We start from the raw sequence: 16,623 nt of genomic DNA on the forward strand, positions 1-16,623 counted from the left end.
AGGTGCACCATGAGGGATGCATCCCAGTGAGAAATGCTCAGTGTCCCAGGAGACCTGGGTCACTAGTGTTAATTTTGTACCTGTGGTGAAGGGTGTCTGAGTGGCAGCTTCTCATCAGGAGTGGCTCATTTGGACCCTTGAGCTGCAGCCAGCAGATAAAGCCCATCCTGGCCTGCCTCTCCCTCTCCTGAGGCTGTGGGGTTCCTCCCTTGAATGACAGACGGCGAGAGGAGATAGTGCGGGCGGCTGGAAAGGCCGCGCCACTAGCGGCGGGGCCAGGCGAGGCCGGCCCGGCCATGGCCTCCGGGGTTCCCGGGGAGCGGCTGCGCGAGGAGGCCAGGTGCCCGGTGTGCCTGGACTTCCTGCAGGACCCGGTCAGCGTCGACTGCGGCCACAGCTTCTGCCGCAGGTGCATCTCCGAGCTGTGCGACAAGTGCGACAGCGCGCAGGGCGGCGTGTACGCCTGTCCGCAGTGCCGGGGCCCCTTCCGGCCCGCGGGTTTCCGGCCCAACCGGCAGCTGGCCAGCCTGGTGGACAGCGTGCGGCAGCTGCGGCCGGGCGCGGGGCCCGCGGGGGCGCCACCGTGCGCGCGGCACGGCGAGGACCTGAGCCGCTTCTGCGAGGAGGACCAGGTGGCGCTGTGCTGGGTCTGCGACGCCACCGCGGAGCACAGGAGCCACCGCACGGCGCCGCTGCAGGAGGCCGCCGCCTGCTACCAGGTGGGAGCCGCTGCGCCGTCCTCGGGCAGGGCGCACCCGAGAGGCCCCATTCGGGGTCTGGAAAGGCTGCTGCGACAGAGGGGCAGGCTGAGCCGGGGGTGCGAAGTGACTTGCGCAGCGACAGAGCCAAAGGGTCCTCCCCGGTCTCCTGCCTCCTGCTCCCCTTGCCCTGCACCCACCCCAGCTCCTCCGTCGCAGCTCACGCTCAGACGGGGCCCCAGCCTTCGCTGGTGGCGAACTCCCTTAGGGACTCCTGCTCAGGAGCCCAAACGCACCGTCACTTTAGGCTGCCCGCCTCTCCCCCGAAGCCTTCCGGGCTCTTTAATTTCATGCTGGTCTTATTTTTCCTGATGCTGATCGTCTGAGCTCCGGTGGGGAGGGCTGTGCGGTCCGGCTGGTTACCGGTGTACATCTGTATTGTAAAGGCGTCCTAATAACTTTCATTCGTACAAAGTTTTGCTTTTTCATAGTGTTTATCTCTGCGTTAATTAATATTAATTAATTAACAGCCCTCAGTTTGGGGCATTTGTTAAGAATACAGTCTGGCGGGCTCTGTCCCTGCCACCTTTAAAGTCTGAGCAGGCTTGCCTCCCCTGACGCAGGAGGTACACAGGCCACGCGCTGGCAAATATTTGAAAACTTATAATTTGGAAATCCTCAGTGAAGAGTGACGTGTATTGGAGTATTTGTTCCCCAAAGGTGGCAACTGTGAAACTGTGTAGGATTCTTCCTCCTGGTGCTCTTCAAAAGTTTGTGGACATATTCTGAGCACATTTAAATTCCCGACATTTGGAACAGCTACTAGCACAAAGGAGGCCGGAGTCATCTTTAATCTTTAATCTACTGACATATGTAACTAAAGTGCTATCACACTAATAAATTGCAAATGCTAGCTTTCTCAGAATTTTATTTATGTATTTATTTTGTTCGTTTGGTTACTTAATCAGGTTTGGGTATATTTTCCCTCTGGAAACTTCCCTCTGGATCTATCTGAAAATACTTCTCTTGGTTTTTCTTCTTGATTTCAGTTGTCATCTACAAAATTCACGTACTAGGTACTTTCTAGCTAGACTTGCGATATATAGGATCTCATATGTATGTGTTTTGTTTTTTTTTAATCCAGAAAGTACCACATGGCTAGTGAAATATTTCTAAAGACATTCTCTATATTTTCGTAGTTCCTTAATTAAATAACAAATAAATATTATCTAATTTCCTGAGCCTGTCAGTCAAGACTTTCTAGGGCCCTAAGTTATGTATCCACAGTTCTTGTCTTAACCAACCATGAGATTCAGCAAAATTAGCCTAATCACTGTTGTCCCCAAATGTGCCACACTGTTTTTTCACCTCCTTGCTTTTGCTCACAATTTCTGGGTCTGAGGGAACTTTTCTACATCTAAAAGTGTCAAAATTCTCTATTTCTTGTACACACTGAAATAAATGCCACCCACCCCATCCTGTCAAATGGCACCACAAATTCTACTGTTGTTTTATGTGCAACACCATCTACAGCTATATAATATCCTCCTTTTAGAGGCAATGATGTGTATGTAGGACTTATTGAATAACTTTGGGAATAGAAATTTTTTTTCCCTATTAAAATTGTGTTTATGTGTGTATCTTTGTGAGTTTAAATAAAATACACATATTTACCTCTAGCAAGGGTCGTATTGTTGAAGGGAGATGTAGTTTTCATTGGATTACTTTTTTACTCATTGTAAGATTTACAACATACTTTTTTTTTTTTAATTTTAAGCATGTGAATCCACAACATTTCTTTTGGCCTAATAATACTACTAGTAATAGATTCTTTTATTATCATTAAGTAGTAAATAATTTTTAGAAATTGAAATATAGAGAGATATAAAAATAGCATGTCTTTAACCTAGCACCAATAGATGATATTTTATCTAATAACATTTTTCTTTACCTTCAGCTAGTTTTTATGTATTCGTTACAAGCACTTTTCTTTCAAAATTGGTGTTGTTTTATAGAATATACTCTTTTACATGACATTATAATTGTGTTTCTTGTCATTAAATATTCTGCAACAGTTTATTTTAATTATATCCTGTTAACATAAAACATTTTTTTACTCCATTGTGTTTAACTACAGTTTTACTTTTGTAAATAATGATGCAATGAACATATTTTTAGATAAATCTTTGATTGTATCTGGTATTAAATACATTTATGTTTAGTTTAGTTATTAATGAGGTGGAGCATGTTTATATGCTTTCTCTCTTTTCTTTTTTTTTCCTAAAAGATGACCAGTAAGGGGATCTTAACCCTTGACTTGGTGTTATCAGCACCACACTCTCCCAAGTGAGCCACGGTCGAGCCCTCTTGTTTATATGCTTTCTAAGGACTGTTTCAGGTTATCTTTGTATTTCCTCACACATCTGGGTGCATCTATAATGATTTTAGTATATGTTCCCAAACAGGTAAAGCTCCAAATGGCTCTGGAACTTGTGAGGAAAGAGATGCAAGAGGCCTTGACTCAGGAAGCTAACATGGGGAGGAAGACTGTCATTTGGAAGGTAATAGAATATGGGCGCTTCAGGAGTCTTGCCCATCTGAAGGATCCAGAATTGGGTCAATAAATCCTTCTTCCACCATCTCCCATTCCCCAATACTTATATTTCATCCACATACTTCCTCAAGAAAAACATCTCTGTGCCATCCAGGAACATCCCGTCCCCCCAAATTATATGGTCCATTTTTGTTCTTTCTATTGATACTACCCATTCCAAATTATAAATAAATAGCTTTACTGTCTTAATTTGACTGTAAAACCTATCGCTGTATCCCCAGAACAGAATCTCATACTGTCACTACTAGTTTAAAAAAGTATTTGTTAGATAGATGAAATATTGAGCACTTCACAACTTTATAGCACGTGCAGTACAACTAATGGTTGTCATCTTACATAGAGAAAGATTATCAGAACTTTCAGCCTCCTTTCAGTATTCATATCCATATTCCCTCTTTTTCACACCTCACCTGCGAACACTCACGCACACTCTCACACACACACACACACAGTCTCACACACACTCACACACACACACACACACACACACACACACAGTAGTTCTCAACCTGGGGTGATTTTGCGCCCCTCATCAAGAAACATTTTGCAGTGTCTGGAGACATTTTTGAATGTCACAACTTGAGTGTGCAGTGTGCCACTGCCGTCTTGTGAGTGGAGCCAGGAATGCTGCTAAACACCGTACAACGCACAGGGCAGTCTCCAGTCTCCACACCAAACAACAAAGAAATTATCTGGTGAAAATGTCTGTATTGTTAAGATTGAGAAACTATCTATAGAAACTGTGTTTATAGTTCTATAAATTTACACAATGTCTTATATGATATAGGATATATTTTATAGGTTATTTCTACTCTTTTTCTCCAAGTAGTCATTCTTCTGCGATCATTCTCTATATTTTCCTTATTATTTTCTTCTTTTTTCCTCTGAAAATTTAGTCTTCAACTCTGTCCTCAGACAGATGTTTCCAAAGAACCATTTTTTGCTGTATTTTTCTTCTCGGATAAGTCTTATGCTTTCCTATCACTATGTATATTATAGGTAAAGTTAAATATTAATTGACAATTTTATGTTCTTTTTAGGCTAATAATCCGAGTCAGCTGTTTTAAATTCTGGCCTGACCAGAGACTGAAATCAGAATCCCCATATCCAAGGTCTGGATTACTACATTTTTTAAAACGCTCCATTGATTATTATAGAGATGCTATTAAGATCCCAGGGCAAAGCCAAGTAAACCGACATAATCTTTGCCATTAATAATGTATCCATGTGAGTCAAATGCAACAAACACAGGTTGGATAAAAATAAACTCTAAATTCTAAAACAATATTTTTTTTCCTGCGTGTGCAGATATAATTTTAATACAGTTGAGTATCCTTTATCCAAAGTGTTTCAGACCAGAAGTGTTTTGGATTTTGGATTCTTTTCGAATTTTTGAATACTTGTATTATATATACTTACCAGTTCAGCATCACAAATCCAAGTTTGGGATTTTGGAGTCTTTCAGATTTTGAGGTTTTGGATTGGGGTGCTCGACCTGTACTCAATAGGATGTGTGAAAGGAAAATGAACTGCAACCAAACCCCTCGCACCACATCATCTCTCATGCCCTGAATGTGGCTCCACTCATTTCCGGTGGCCGAGTTATTAACTCCACTGCTCAACAGCACAGCCACCCCCAGTATGGGGGAGAGTTGCTTATATTTAATTGAGTCATACCTTTTAAAAATCTAAATGTGAAATTCAGAGTTGGTTGATTTTAGAAAAAGGTCAAGATTGTATGAATCTGTTGTTTTAGAAAATGGTAGAAGGCAGAGATAGAAAATTGGAGGAAGGAACTGAGTCTTACAGGATTTGGAGAGAACCATTGTTAGAGTTTTAAAAAAGCGATAGCTTATGCCTTTTAGTCAAATCAAGAAGTTACAATGTTTAAAAACAAGGCCGAGAATTCAAGGTGTAGATACTCTGGGAGGATAATTTGCCTCTCATATTCAGTTTAAAGCTACCTTCTTACATACTAACCTGAGAGAATTAAATTTAGATATAATAAACTTGTAGCAAAATATGTTCCTTAGGTCTGTTAAAAAATTGTAGATGTGAGACTTGGGGAGGAAATCAGGACAATTCTCTGAAGTTAACTCTGAAATAAGTGGCCCGAGGAACATTTTGTTCTTTCTTTTCTGTACAGAGAACATTAACCTTAAGGTTGGTTTTGCAATTACCATATTCTGAAAGAAAGTTCATGTTTTCCAATCTCTCAGCCTTTTCTTATTCACCTTTACAAATCCAGGTCTCTCTAATCTCTGTTTATAATTCAGTTGTTTTCTAGTGTTTCTAGCGACTAATGTATATATTAATAGTACATAGAAACTTCTATTGTGTTACTACACCATGATATTCACTGTGCTCAACACTAATCCACATATTCCTCTTTTCCCCGCATTTTATATATGATGTTGAAACTTGAATATAAAAGTACCTTGGCCCCAAGCCTATGGCAAAATGGGAACCCAAACCTAACAGTCTTTCTCAAACTCTAAGTTTGAATATTCTACCAGGCCACTTCTCATATGAGTGGTGCCTGGATTCTGCATCTTGTGAGAATGCAGCCATTCAGTCCACAGAGTTATAGAGCTGAGGGAACTCTGGACATTGCGTTCTCCTGCTCCACCATCTTATACATGTAGGGGGAGACTCAGACACCTTGCCCCAATCACTGATGATGTGATCCCTTATTTCACTCCAGGAAAAAGTGGAAATGCAGAGGCAGTGCTTCAGGTCGGAGTTTGAGAAGTATCGTGGCTTTCTGGCCCTGGAGGAGCAACTCCAGCTGAGGCGGCTGGAGCAGGAGGAGCGATCGACCCTGCAGAGGCTGCGGGAGAGCAAGAACCGGCTGGTGCAGCAGAACAAGGCCCTGAAGGAGCTGGCCGAGGAGCTGGAGGAGAGGTGCCAGCGCCCAGCCCTGGGTCTGCTGGAGGTGAGGCCGAGTGCGGGAAGGGTAGCAGAAATGAGACCAAGAGAACAGAAACAAGAGGACAGTGACATTTCCAGACACCGACTTGGGCATTTATGCTCTTTAGCAAAAGAGTACCCTATAATTTATTTGGAAAGCATCTTAATCCTAAATCTAGCATCAGAATCAGAAGGGACCCTAGAGCATCATACAGCTTATATTAAAGACAAAAAACCTAAAATTTTAAAAAATTAAAATTAATTTAATGGTTTATGAAAACTTTAAACAGTTAGGAAAAAGACAATCAAATTTACACTCTTCTGGCTGTGAAACGGTCTGTCAATGATAATATTGCTGTTTCTCAGCGATGTCAATCCAAAAAGTCTTTGGTAACCCATTTCAGGTATAAATAGCCAAAAGTATGAATAGTGCCTTAAATTGTTACACTTGAAATTTTCATGTTAAATTTTAAGGTGTATTGATTGTACATATTTATGGGGTACAGAGGTATACTTCAGTACATGTATACACTGTGTAAAGATCAAATCAGAGTATTTAGCATATTCATAATTGTAAAACTTAATTATTTCTTTGTGATGAGAACGTTTGTTACTGACAGGCCAGGCTCGGCTTGCCCTCTCACATTAAACGAATGACCTGAAAGTCCAAAAGTTGGTGCAAAGATTGGAAGGTTTATTCAGATTACCGATACTCAACTAAATGTCTAACCAAGCAAACAAAGAAAGAGAAAAGTGAAGCAGTGGGGTCCAGTTTATCCTAGTCCCAATCGGTGGGGCCAACCTATTCCATTAACAGTAATTGATAAAAGCAGTTCTCCCCACTGTTTTCAGCATAAAGAAGAAAAGTATCGACTAGGCTTAAATCAGAAAAACAAAGCATAGCCAGGAGCCCTCCAGGGTGCACCTATATAGAAATAGATACAATCCAACCAAACAGAAGAGGGCTCAGAAAAATCAGAGAAAGGTAAAGAGAATAACCATTGTCTTGTCAGAAGTTAGGCCAGGGACTCCAGGAGAGATCTACCAGCAGCAGAGACATGGGAGCAAAATAGTCCCAGTGGCCGCTTGCATCTTGCAGCTAGAATCTTCTCTGGTGCTCAAAGCTTTCCAGTTTTCACCAGTGACTAAATTAAGCTCCCGGATTCCAAAGTCATAGAAATGAACAATGTACCCAACAGTAAAGCAAGCAATGCTTTATTAAAATAGGGGATAGACTTATGCAGAAGGGGGTAGCAACAGTAAAGCTAGCCTCCCAAGGGGAGCTGCTTAGGGTCTTTTATAAGGAAAGGAGTTAAGGGGTGGCAGGCCAGTGTCACTGGAGGTGGTCTGTTCGGTTCTTCCTGGTTGCGTCATGTGTGCATGCTCAGTAGCACATGAACACCACTGTCACCCCAGGAGGGTCATTGTAGCAGTCACCTTGATGCTTTGTGCACAGGTGGGAATTCCTAAAGGGGTCTTAAAGTTAATCTGTAACTTTTACAATCACAGTAAACAAGTCTTGGGGAGGGGTTTTGCAACTCAGTAAATATCTGTTTCCCCTCTCAGTCTATTTTGTCAGGACAGCCCTTGGGGTAATCATTTGCCCTGGGGGGGTCTCATGACTGAGCAGTGGAAAAGTAACAAAATGTCCTCTGCAGGGAAAATGAAATCAGTTTGGTTCTCAGGCCTAGCCTTACTCGTTTCACATTTGAGCTCCTCTCTTCTGGCCATTTGAGAACATGTAATAAGTTATTGTTAGTTATAGATGCCTAGCTCTACTATATAGCACTAGAAATTATTTTTCCTATCTAGCTGTAATTTTGTGTCCATTAACCAACTTCTCCCATTCCCTTTCTCCTTCCACTTTTCAACCTCTAATAACCATGATTCTACTCTCTACTTCTAAAAATTCACCTTTGTTTTTCTTTTTAGCTCCCACATATGAGTGAGAACATGCTGTATCTTTTTGTGCCTGATTTATTTCATTTAACATAATGTCTTCCAGGCTAAAAAAACTGACCAAAACAAAACAAAACAAAATAAAATAATGTACACTGTTCCTACATGTGTAATATTTGCAGTTCACTTTTCTTGTTTTGACATGATAAGTATGCACTGAAATAAAAAATAAATAAAAAAAATTTAAGGTGAATGCTAATTTCCTAGCCCATGTGGCATGCCCAGTCCAGGCATGGTGGGGAGGGAGTACATGGACTCCCACGCAGCCCTCACTATTTACTTGTACTCGAGATTACAGAGCAGAAGGAAAAATAACAGAGAAACAAATAATTGTTTTTAATCCCTCATGAAGATATTAAACCCCAGTTGAACAGGGAAAACCATGGTGTTTGTTGGTGGATGCGTGTTATCTTGATGGAATCACCTGCAGCAGGAATTTATCTGGGCGCACTTTTCTGTGTCTCATCCCCAGTGACTCATTCAGGAAATTTGGTACTAAGTAATTTATATTCTCAGTTAGTAGCTGCCTGACAGATTGTACTTTGTCTGACTTAGCTCTAGACACTGAAAATGACATAGTTATAAATAACTATATTAACTATCTGTATAACATTTACAATTACTAAACAATACTGGTCACATAGTGGGGGAATTATTAAATGAGTAGGTTTATAAAGCATTTTTATTTATAAAGCATTTTCATTTAATTTTTCACATTTTATTTTCAAAATATATATATAAAAGTAAAATTTATGTTCTTTTATTATTAGCATTATTAGTATTATTGCTATGCCCATTTCCTTATAAGTGAATGAAGGGTCAGAAAGAAATTAACTTTCTAGGGCCGAGCCCGTGGCGCACTCGGTAGAGTGCTGCGCTGGGAGCGCGGCAACGCTCCCGCCGCGGGTTCGGATCCTATGTAGGAATGACCGGTGCACTCACTGGCTGAGTGCCAGTCTCGGAAAAAAAAAAAAAAAAAGAAAGAAATTAACTTTCTAAATAGCAGATATCAAATAAACATAGTACTTTGACATTTTTAATAATAATATTCATTGCTTTACTTCACCATATCTCCATAACATCTTATTTAGAATAAGCATTTCTTAGCACAAAATAAATGTTAAAATAATTTATAATACAAATCTTAGGGAGAATATATTCTTAAATAATTTATGTTTATTTTTATGCTGTCCTTTGCTTTTCTTCTTTAGTACCAATAAACTATATCTTCCTGACAATGCCTAAGACCAAGTCCTGTCATTCCCATGCAGGGGAAGATGAATTATACCCTGCTTTTATGCTCTATCAAAATTTATCTGGCTGGTGACTATTTTTAGAGGAAGGAGTGAAGTGTATCACAGGAGACTTTTTAAATAATCGACTTTGAGATAATAGGTTGCTAGATATTAGTGACTTCCTTTTTTATCTGCTTTGTTAACCTACTCTTATGGGTAGCTCTGATGTGTTGGTTCAATGAATTAGCAATTTGGGGTTCTCTTATAAAGACTTTGAGAGTAACATTTTATGTCTGTACTTACCATTGTTCCTCAAATAAATTCCACAAATATTTAGGATCCATTTTTACCATAATTCCATCTGTAATAGGTGCAGAACATAAATCTCTGTTAAAACGTCCGCGTGCCAGAATTATCAATTCAGAAAATAAATTGATAGATGCCATAGGAATTAACCTAAAGTTTTTGTAGCTGATTCTATTCCAATTACTAATGATTCTGCTATATCAGATGTGTGAGAAAATTAAATGACAGCCTATTTTGGGCTTTAATGAAAAGAAATTTACTGTCCCTTGTGTCTAGCTCAGCTGTTTTTGTTTCTCTTTCACTTTCAGGGTGTGAGAGGAGCCTTGAGCAGGTACGTTTACTTTCCGAATCAGTGAAGGGGCTGGGAGAGGCAGAGGAGGAAGGTGTATAACCCAACTGAAATCTGACTGTTCTCTGCTCTCCTCAGAAGTAAGGCTGTCACACGGCTCGAACCAGACACCATCCCCACGGAGCTGAAGACAGTGTGTCGCATCCCTGGCATGAGGGAAATGTTGAGGAAGTTCCAAGGTAGGTTGCATCATAGGAGAACTCTGATCCCTGGGTTTGGCTGTTATTGCATTTTGTTACTGTGCTAGTCAGGCTGCAGTAACTAACAGAACTCAAAGTCTTCATGGACAAAATGAGCAAGATTTTTCTGAACAGCCTACTGTTGATTGATTACTGAATTGTGGAGACTTTTGTGTCACAACCTCTCACTCTGAGATCCATGCTGACAGAGCTCCATCTCCTTCTGGGTGCTGTTGGTGATAGAAAAGGGTAAGGTGATTAAAGAGATAGGGAGGAAAAGGGCTGTTTTTTCCCCTATTCTCTTACATAGTCAGTACAACACATCTGTGGTCACTAAAGTATGTGGAGATTTCTCCCCACCAACAGCCAATCTGTTACCGACCTAGACCTAGAATGCCAGGTTCTTTGGGAGTCAATGTCATGGAAATGAACACTGAACCCATAGTGAGAGTGAGCAAGCTACGTTTGTTGAAAGATAGCTTGTGCACAAGGGGCCAACATGAAAGAGGAGTGTTGCTCCCCGATTGTTTAGTGTGAGGGGTTTTTTAAGGCAAAAGAGTTGGGTATGGGAAAGAGGGTAAGGTCTCCAGTCTCATGATTAGGGTCTTCCTCAGTTGGTCAGGGCGTTCTGTTCTCAGCTTCATCAGGTGGGGACCTCATTTTCTCTTGAGGTCTGTAAAAGAATGCTTACACAAGGGGGTTAAGCAAACTTGGGTAATGACATGCTTGTGGGAAAGAGATACACCAACATGTTTAGGGCTTATCTTTAACCCCTGTCCTCTCTGGTGTTTCCTGGAACAGGATGTGGTCTGTTGCCTTGAGGGTCTCTGCTGCATTTCCAGCACAGAGACTACTGCTGGGTTCTCAGAGCAGACAACAAAATGGAGTCTCTCCTGTCAGCCCTATCCTTAATTCTGCCTCACATCCATTCTGCAGCAGATTCTCCAGCTGGGTGTCTTCTGATTCAATTCAATTCTGACACTATATACATGAAGATAGCATCAGATCCCACAGATTGAGGGCTCAGTCCCAGAAGACTTCCCCCACTTTAGATGCCAGTTGCAAGTGCAGATTGTGCCTCTGCTCCTGAAAAACTGGCTGCAAATCAGGTTTCCCATAACCCCCTCCTGGGTTTGACTAATGTGCTAAAGTGGCTTACAGACCTCAGAGAAAAACGTCCTTACATTTACCATTTTTATAAAGGATATTATAGAGAATGCAGATGAACAGCCAGATGGAAGAGACAAATAGGACAAGGTATGGGAGCTTCCATTCCCCTTCCGTGTTCCCTTTCTGGGCGTGCCACCCTCCAGACACCTCATGTTCAGCTGTAGGGAAGCCCTTAGAACATAGTCTCTTTGAGTTTTTATGGAAGCTTCATTATGTAGGTATGATTGATTAAATCACTGGTTATTGGTTCATTAATTCAACCTTCAGCCGTCTCAGTGGTGAGGGAGGGTGTGTAGAACCGAAAGTGGCAGCCCTCTACATGGTCGGTTCCCCTGGCATTCATCTTATTAACATGCAAAAAGGCATTCTTATAGCTCTGTAGAGTCTAAGGATTTTAGGAGCTACATGTCAAGAATTGTGGGTGAAAACCAAATATGTATTTTACAGTATCACAGTTATAGAGCCTGAAAGGCATTCATGGTGAATGTCTTCCCCGGAGATTTCATTGGCCAAAGTGAAGCACATGGCTATGCCAAACTGTAAAATAGTTGGGAGCGTGCGCCATGCCCCGGAGAATGAGGACTGGGATATTTGTGAACAATCCTAAAGAATATCAGAGTCACAGACACCCATACAGTCTGCATTTGGTTAGAACAATGGGCTTGAAAGAGTAGTTCATACCTTATTAGCTGTGATATGAGTAACATAATTTCCAGTAAATTTCCATTTCCTTGCTTATAAAATGCAAAAAAAAACACATTGTTCGGAGGACTAAATTAAACATATTTGACCCCCCCCCAAAAAAAATCATCAGTATGAAAGCATTGCAGAGTATCAGTTAACAAGAAGTTTGGTTCAATTTATTGGCTAACATTTGATAAGTTGCTTGAATTGGTGAGTCAATAAAGCCAAAGATATTCAGTCAACTATTTTTATGTAGAAATAACTGTCATAAATTAATTACTTTGTTCAGTCTGATTATGTCATTCTTTAAAACAGTACAGATTCAATATTTTTTTTTCATTTTTTACATATAATTTATGCCAAGTTATGTAAACAAACTGTGGCTAAGTAGTGGCTTCACCGATTACGTGGAAAAAGTTTTGTCCCATCATGAGAAAAGCCACCTCCGCAATACTGCTCAGTGACTCCACCCGTGCTCTGATGGGCAGATGAATATAGTGTGGGTCGGATTTTGGAATATTTGCAGAATACATACCTGTTAAGCATCCCTGATCCAGAAATCTGAAATCCGAAGTGCTCCAATGAGCATTTCCTTTGAGCGTCATGTGGGCCCTCAAACAGTTTCAGATTTTGGAGCATTTTGGGTTTTGGATGTTTGTATTGGTGATGCTCAATCTGTATATACTAACCTCATGACTTGATGAAAATCATTATGGCACATTCAGACCCAGTGACCTCATATTGCCATTTATTTTTTTTTTTTACTGAGTGAAATAATCAATTCAATCAATATTGTATATTTTATGCCAGATACTCTTATAACATATCATTGAACAACAACAAACATGTTGCAAATATTTACTTAAGTTAACCAAAATACACAGAGTATGAGAAGATGATATAGAATTTTGAAGGAAAAAAAAAAAAAGAGTATGAGAAGGGAGACCAGAAGTTCTAATTTTGAATAAGGTGTGATAGAGAAAGACCTCAGCCAGTAGGGATAACTCAGCAAATATCTGATTTGGAGGAGAGCACTCAGGCAGCAGAAACAACGACCAGTGATATCTGGTGGACGTGTTCCGGTGTTCCGGGCTCTGTGCAGACACCAGTACAGAGCGAGTGGGGTACAGGGGAGAAGCCAGGGAGGGTCCAGATAGGCAGGACACAGTGAGCAAGATTCTCTGTCTCTGAGTGAAGCAGGAAATCACTTTTAAGCTGTACATAGAAAAAAAGCAGGATTGGACTAGTGTTTTATGAGCATTACTCTGAATGCTTTATTGAGAATAAATTACAGAGAGGCAAAGATTGAAGTGAGAAACATGGTTAGCGGCCATTGCAATAACTTCAGGAGAGATGATTATGGATTGGAACAGGTGTTAGTACTGGAGAAACTGAGAAAGAGAGATTCTTGGTATACTTTGAAGACTGAGCTGGTAAGATGTACTGTTGGATTAGTTATAACATGTCATGCAAAGAAGAAAGCCATGAATGATTCCAAGGTTTTGGGTCTCTAGAACTAGCATAATGAAGTTGACGTTTACACTGATGGGTAAAGTTGCTGGTGAGGCAGAAGGTGAGTTAGGTTTTGGACATGTTGATGTTGCTAAATATCCAAGTGCTGATGTCAGGTAGTCAGATGCATTTACAAATATCGAGTTTGAGGAGGAAAGTCTAAGCTAGAGATATGCATTTGGAATCAGTCAGCATATGGATGTGATTTAATTAACGCATTGAGCCAGCCAACTTAAGGACATACACGGAGTAAGCTCAGAGAGAGAGAAGAGGTCCCAGTCTTGAGACCAAGGTTTCTGCAGTGGTAGGGATAGAGGAGAAAAGGAGAGAACAGCAAAGGAAACCAAAGAGTAGGGAGTAGAGAGGGGGGAAAGCATGGATGACTGGTACCTTTGGAAAAGAGAAAGGAGGTTTTTCAGGACAAGTGGATTCTCAACCGTGTTGAGTGCTACAGAGAAATCATGTTAGGTGAACTCTGACAAGTAACCGTTCATCAGTGTGGAGGTCGCTGGGAAGATGGACATGAGCAGTTTGGGTGGGGGATGGTTCTGTCATGATGAGCAATTGAGTTTAATAGAGAAGGGGTAGGTAGCCATCAAAAGTCATTCCATAGATCTCTTTTTATAAATGAAAAGACGAATGTGCTGGAGCAGGAACGGTGTGTAACGTTCCATAACATATGTTAAATAAACCTTACAGAATTCCATGGAGACCTACATTTCAATCCCTGTTATTGATTACTGCTAGAGTTTGGGGAAACACATAAACTCTTTGACTCTTCATCTCTTCATCTCTAATGCAGGAATAGGAACGGCTATGTTGAGGGCTGTTACATGGGTTGATGTAGATAATGTGCATGCAGTGCCTAGTTATGTGACCACTAATGTTTGGGCATCAATAAAATTTCACTAGAAGTGGTTTAAAGATGAGTAAGATTAACGGTAGTAGTAGCAGTAGTTGTGGTAGTAGTATTTGTTACAATATTAAAAATAAAACTATGTTAATGAATTTACTACTTTTGAATAAATATAAGGAAATACTCTGAATATGTTACATCCACCCTTCACTGAGATTTCATGTCTAGATGTATTTGTTTATTATGTAGACAGGTCAAATGTCACATCAATCTTGCTGGAACTTCACAGTGTCAGTATTAGGTTTTCATTTCTATGTAACAAATTACCACAAACTTAGCTGCTTAAAACCACACCAATCTATTAGCTCATGATTCTGAAGATCAGATATCTAGGTGGGATCAGCTGGCTCCTCTGCTTTGGTTTTCACAAGGCCAAAGTCAAGATGTTGGTCAGTCTGAACTTCTTTGAAGGGTCTGGGGAAGAGTCTACTTCCAGGTTTATTCGGGTCATTGTCATAATGTAGTTCCTTACAATTGCTGGACTGCAATCCCTATTTTCCTGCTGTTGGTTGGAGGCCACTCTCAGCTCTAAAGATCACCTGCCTTTCTCCTCATGTGACCCTTCATTCTCAAAGCTGGCAGTGATATATCAAATCCAAATCTCTGATTTTCCTCTCTGCCACCAACCCAATAGCTAGAGAAACCTTTCTGATTTTAAAAGGTCATGCAATTAAATTAGACCCACCCAGATAATTTCTCTCTTGTGATATAATGTAACATATCATGAGGGCAACACTAAGGAGTGCAGGTCATGGGGTCCACTTTAAAGTTCTGCCAACCACAATAATATAACTTTGAAAGCAGTAGATTTGGTTTGAATAAAATTTTCCTTTAGGTTTTGAGAGAAAAAATCCTCAAGGAGTTTATAAATTTTATGTTAAATGCATAAGATCCTCCTAAGTGCACCCAAATGCTTTTGATGTAAAAGAAAGGAATCTAAATGATTATGCATTTGGTTTGTCATAGCATCAATGGTATGTTTTCTATTGGGAGTGATCATGACTTCTGGATTTTGCAGAATACATTAGAGAGTAACGGCGAATATGCTGAAGGACCTGCAAGGTTCTGAAATACTTATTTGTTTTCCCTTGGGAGTTATTAGAGAGAGACGAATGAGGAACTGGATGACTTTTCTCCTCAGTGACTTACTAAGTTTTTACTAGTCCTTTCTGTCCTTTTACATGTCCCACAAAATTCTTTCCACAGTTGATGTAAAGCTGGATCCTGCCACGGCACATCCGAGCCTTCTCTTGACCGCTGACCTGCGCAGTGTGCAGGATGGGGAACTGTGGAGGGACGTCCCCAACAACCCCGAGCGATTTGACACATGGCCCTGTATCCTGGGATTGCAGACCTTCTCGTCAGGAAGGCATTACTGGGAGGTTGTGGTGGGAGAAAGATCAGAGTGGGGTTTAGGCATCTGTCAAGACACAGTGCCAAGAAAGGGGGACACCACCCCGTCTCCTGAGAACGGGGTCTGGGCCATGTGGCTGCTGAAAGGGAGTGAGTACATGGTCCTGGCCTCCCCATCGGTGCCTCTCCTCCCACTGGAACGGCCTCGCTGCATCGGGATCTTCTTGGACTATGAAGCCGGGGAAATCTCATTTTACAACGTCACAAACGGGTCTTACATCTGTACATTTAACCAGCTGTTCTCTGGTATCCTCCGGCCTTATTTTTTCATCTGTGACACAATTCCTCTTAATTTGCCACCTATGACAGAAGCAGAATCAGGAAATTGTGCATCCAGGGGTCATCCTGACCCTGCATCTAATGTGAGAGATGGTCATTCCTAAAAGTCTCTTCCCAAGATACCTTCCTAGCCTGACAGAGGTTCCTGGAGGGGAGTGAAGGATACACGTGCTGATTCCACACATGTTCCCATTGAGGTCAGCACTTTATTCCTTGTGGCTGTGGCAATGTTCCCATAGGGACAAAAGAGAAAATATAAAATAGAAATGGAGGAATCTCATCAAATTCTATTTCCAAATGGCTCCATACACTTTCTTGATGGGTTTCTTTAAATTAATGACCTTGTATTAAGCAAATATGTCTATACATTCACTATAATTCTTCATTCTTTTGAATATC

At 41.0% G+C, this 16,623-nt stretch overlaps 1 protein-coding gene across 1 annotated transcript; it reads left to right on the plus strand.

Moving 5' to 3' along the window:
* The first annotated feature begins 296 nt into the window (after positions 1-296).
* On the plus strand, positions 297-16,328 carry LOC134376003 (E3 ubiquitin-protein ligase TRIM58-like). The gene is made up of 6 exons (XM_063094704.1): positions 297-719; positions 3,164-3,259; positions 6,017-6,247; positions 10,031-10,053; positions 10,150-10,250; positions 15,739-16,328. The coding sequence occupies exons 1-6, from the start codon at positions 297-299 to the stop codon at positions 16,326-16,328; spliced, it is 1,464 nt and encodes a 487-aa protein (XP_062950774.1).
* Positions 16,329-16,623: the final 295 nt, after the last annotated feature.

This window comes from Cynocephalus volans, chromosome 4, assembly GCF_027409185.1.
Source record: "Cynocephalus volans isolate mCynVol1 chromosome 4, mCynVol1.pri, whole genome shotgun sequence".
Classification (NCBI taxonomy): domain Eukaryota; kingdom Metazoa; phylum Chordata; class Mammalia; order Dermoptera; family Cynocephalidae; genus Cynocephalus; species Cynocephalus volans.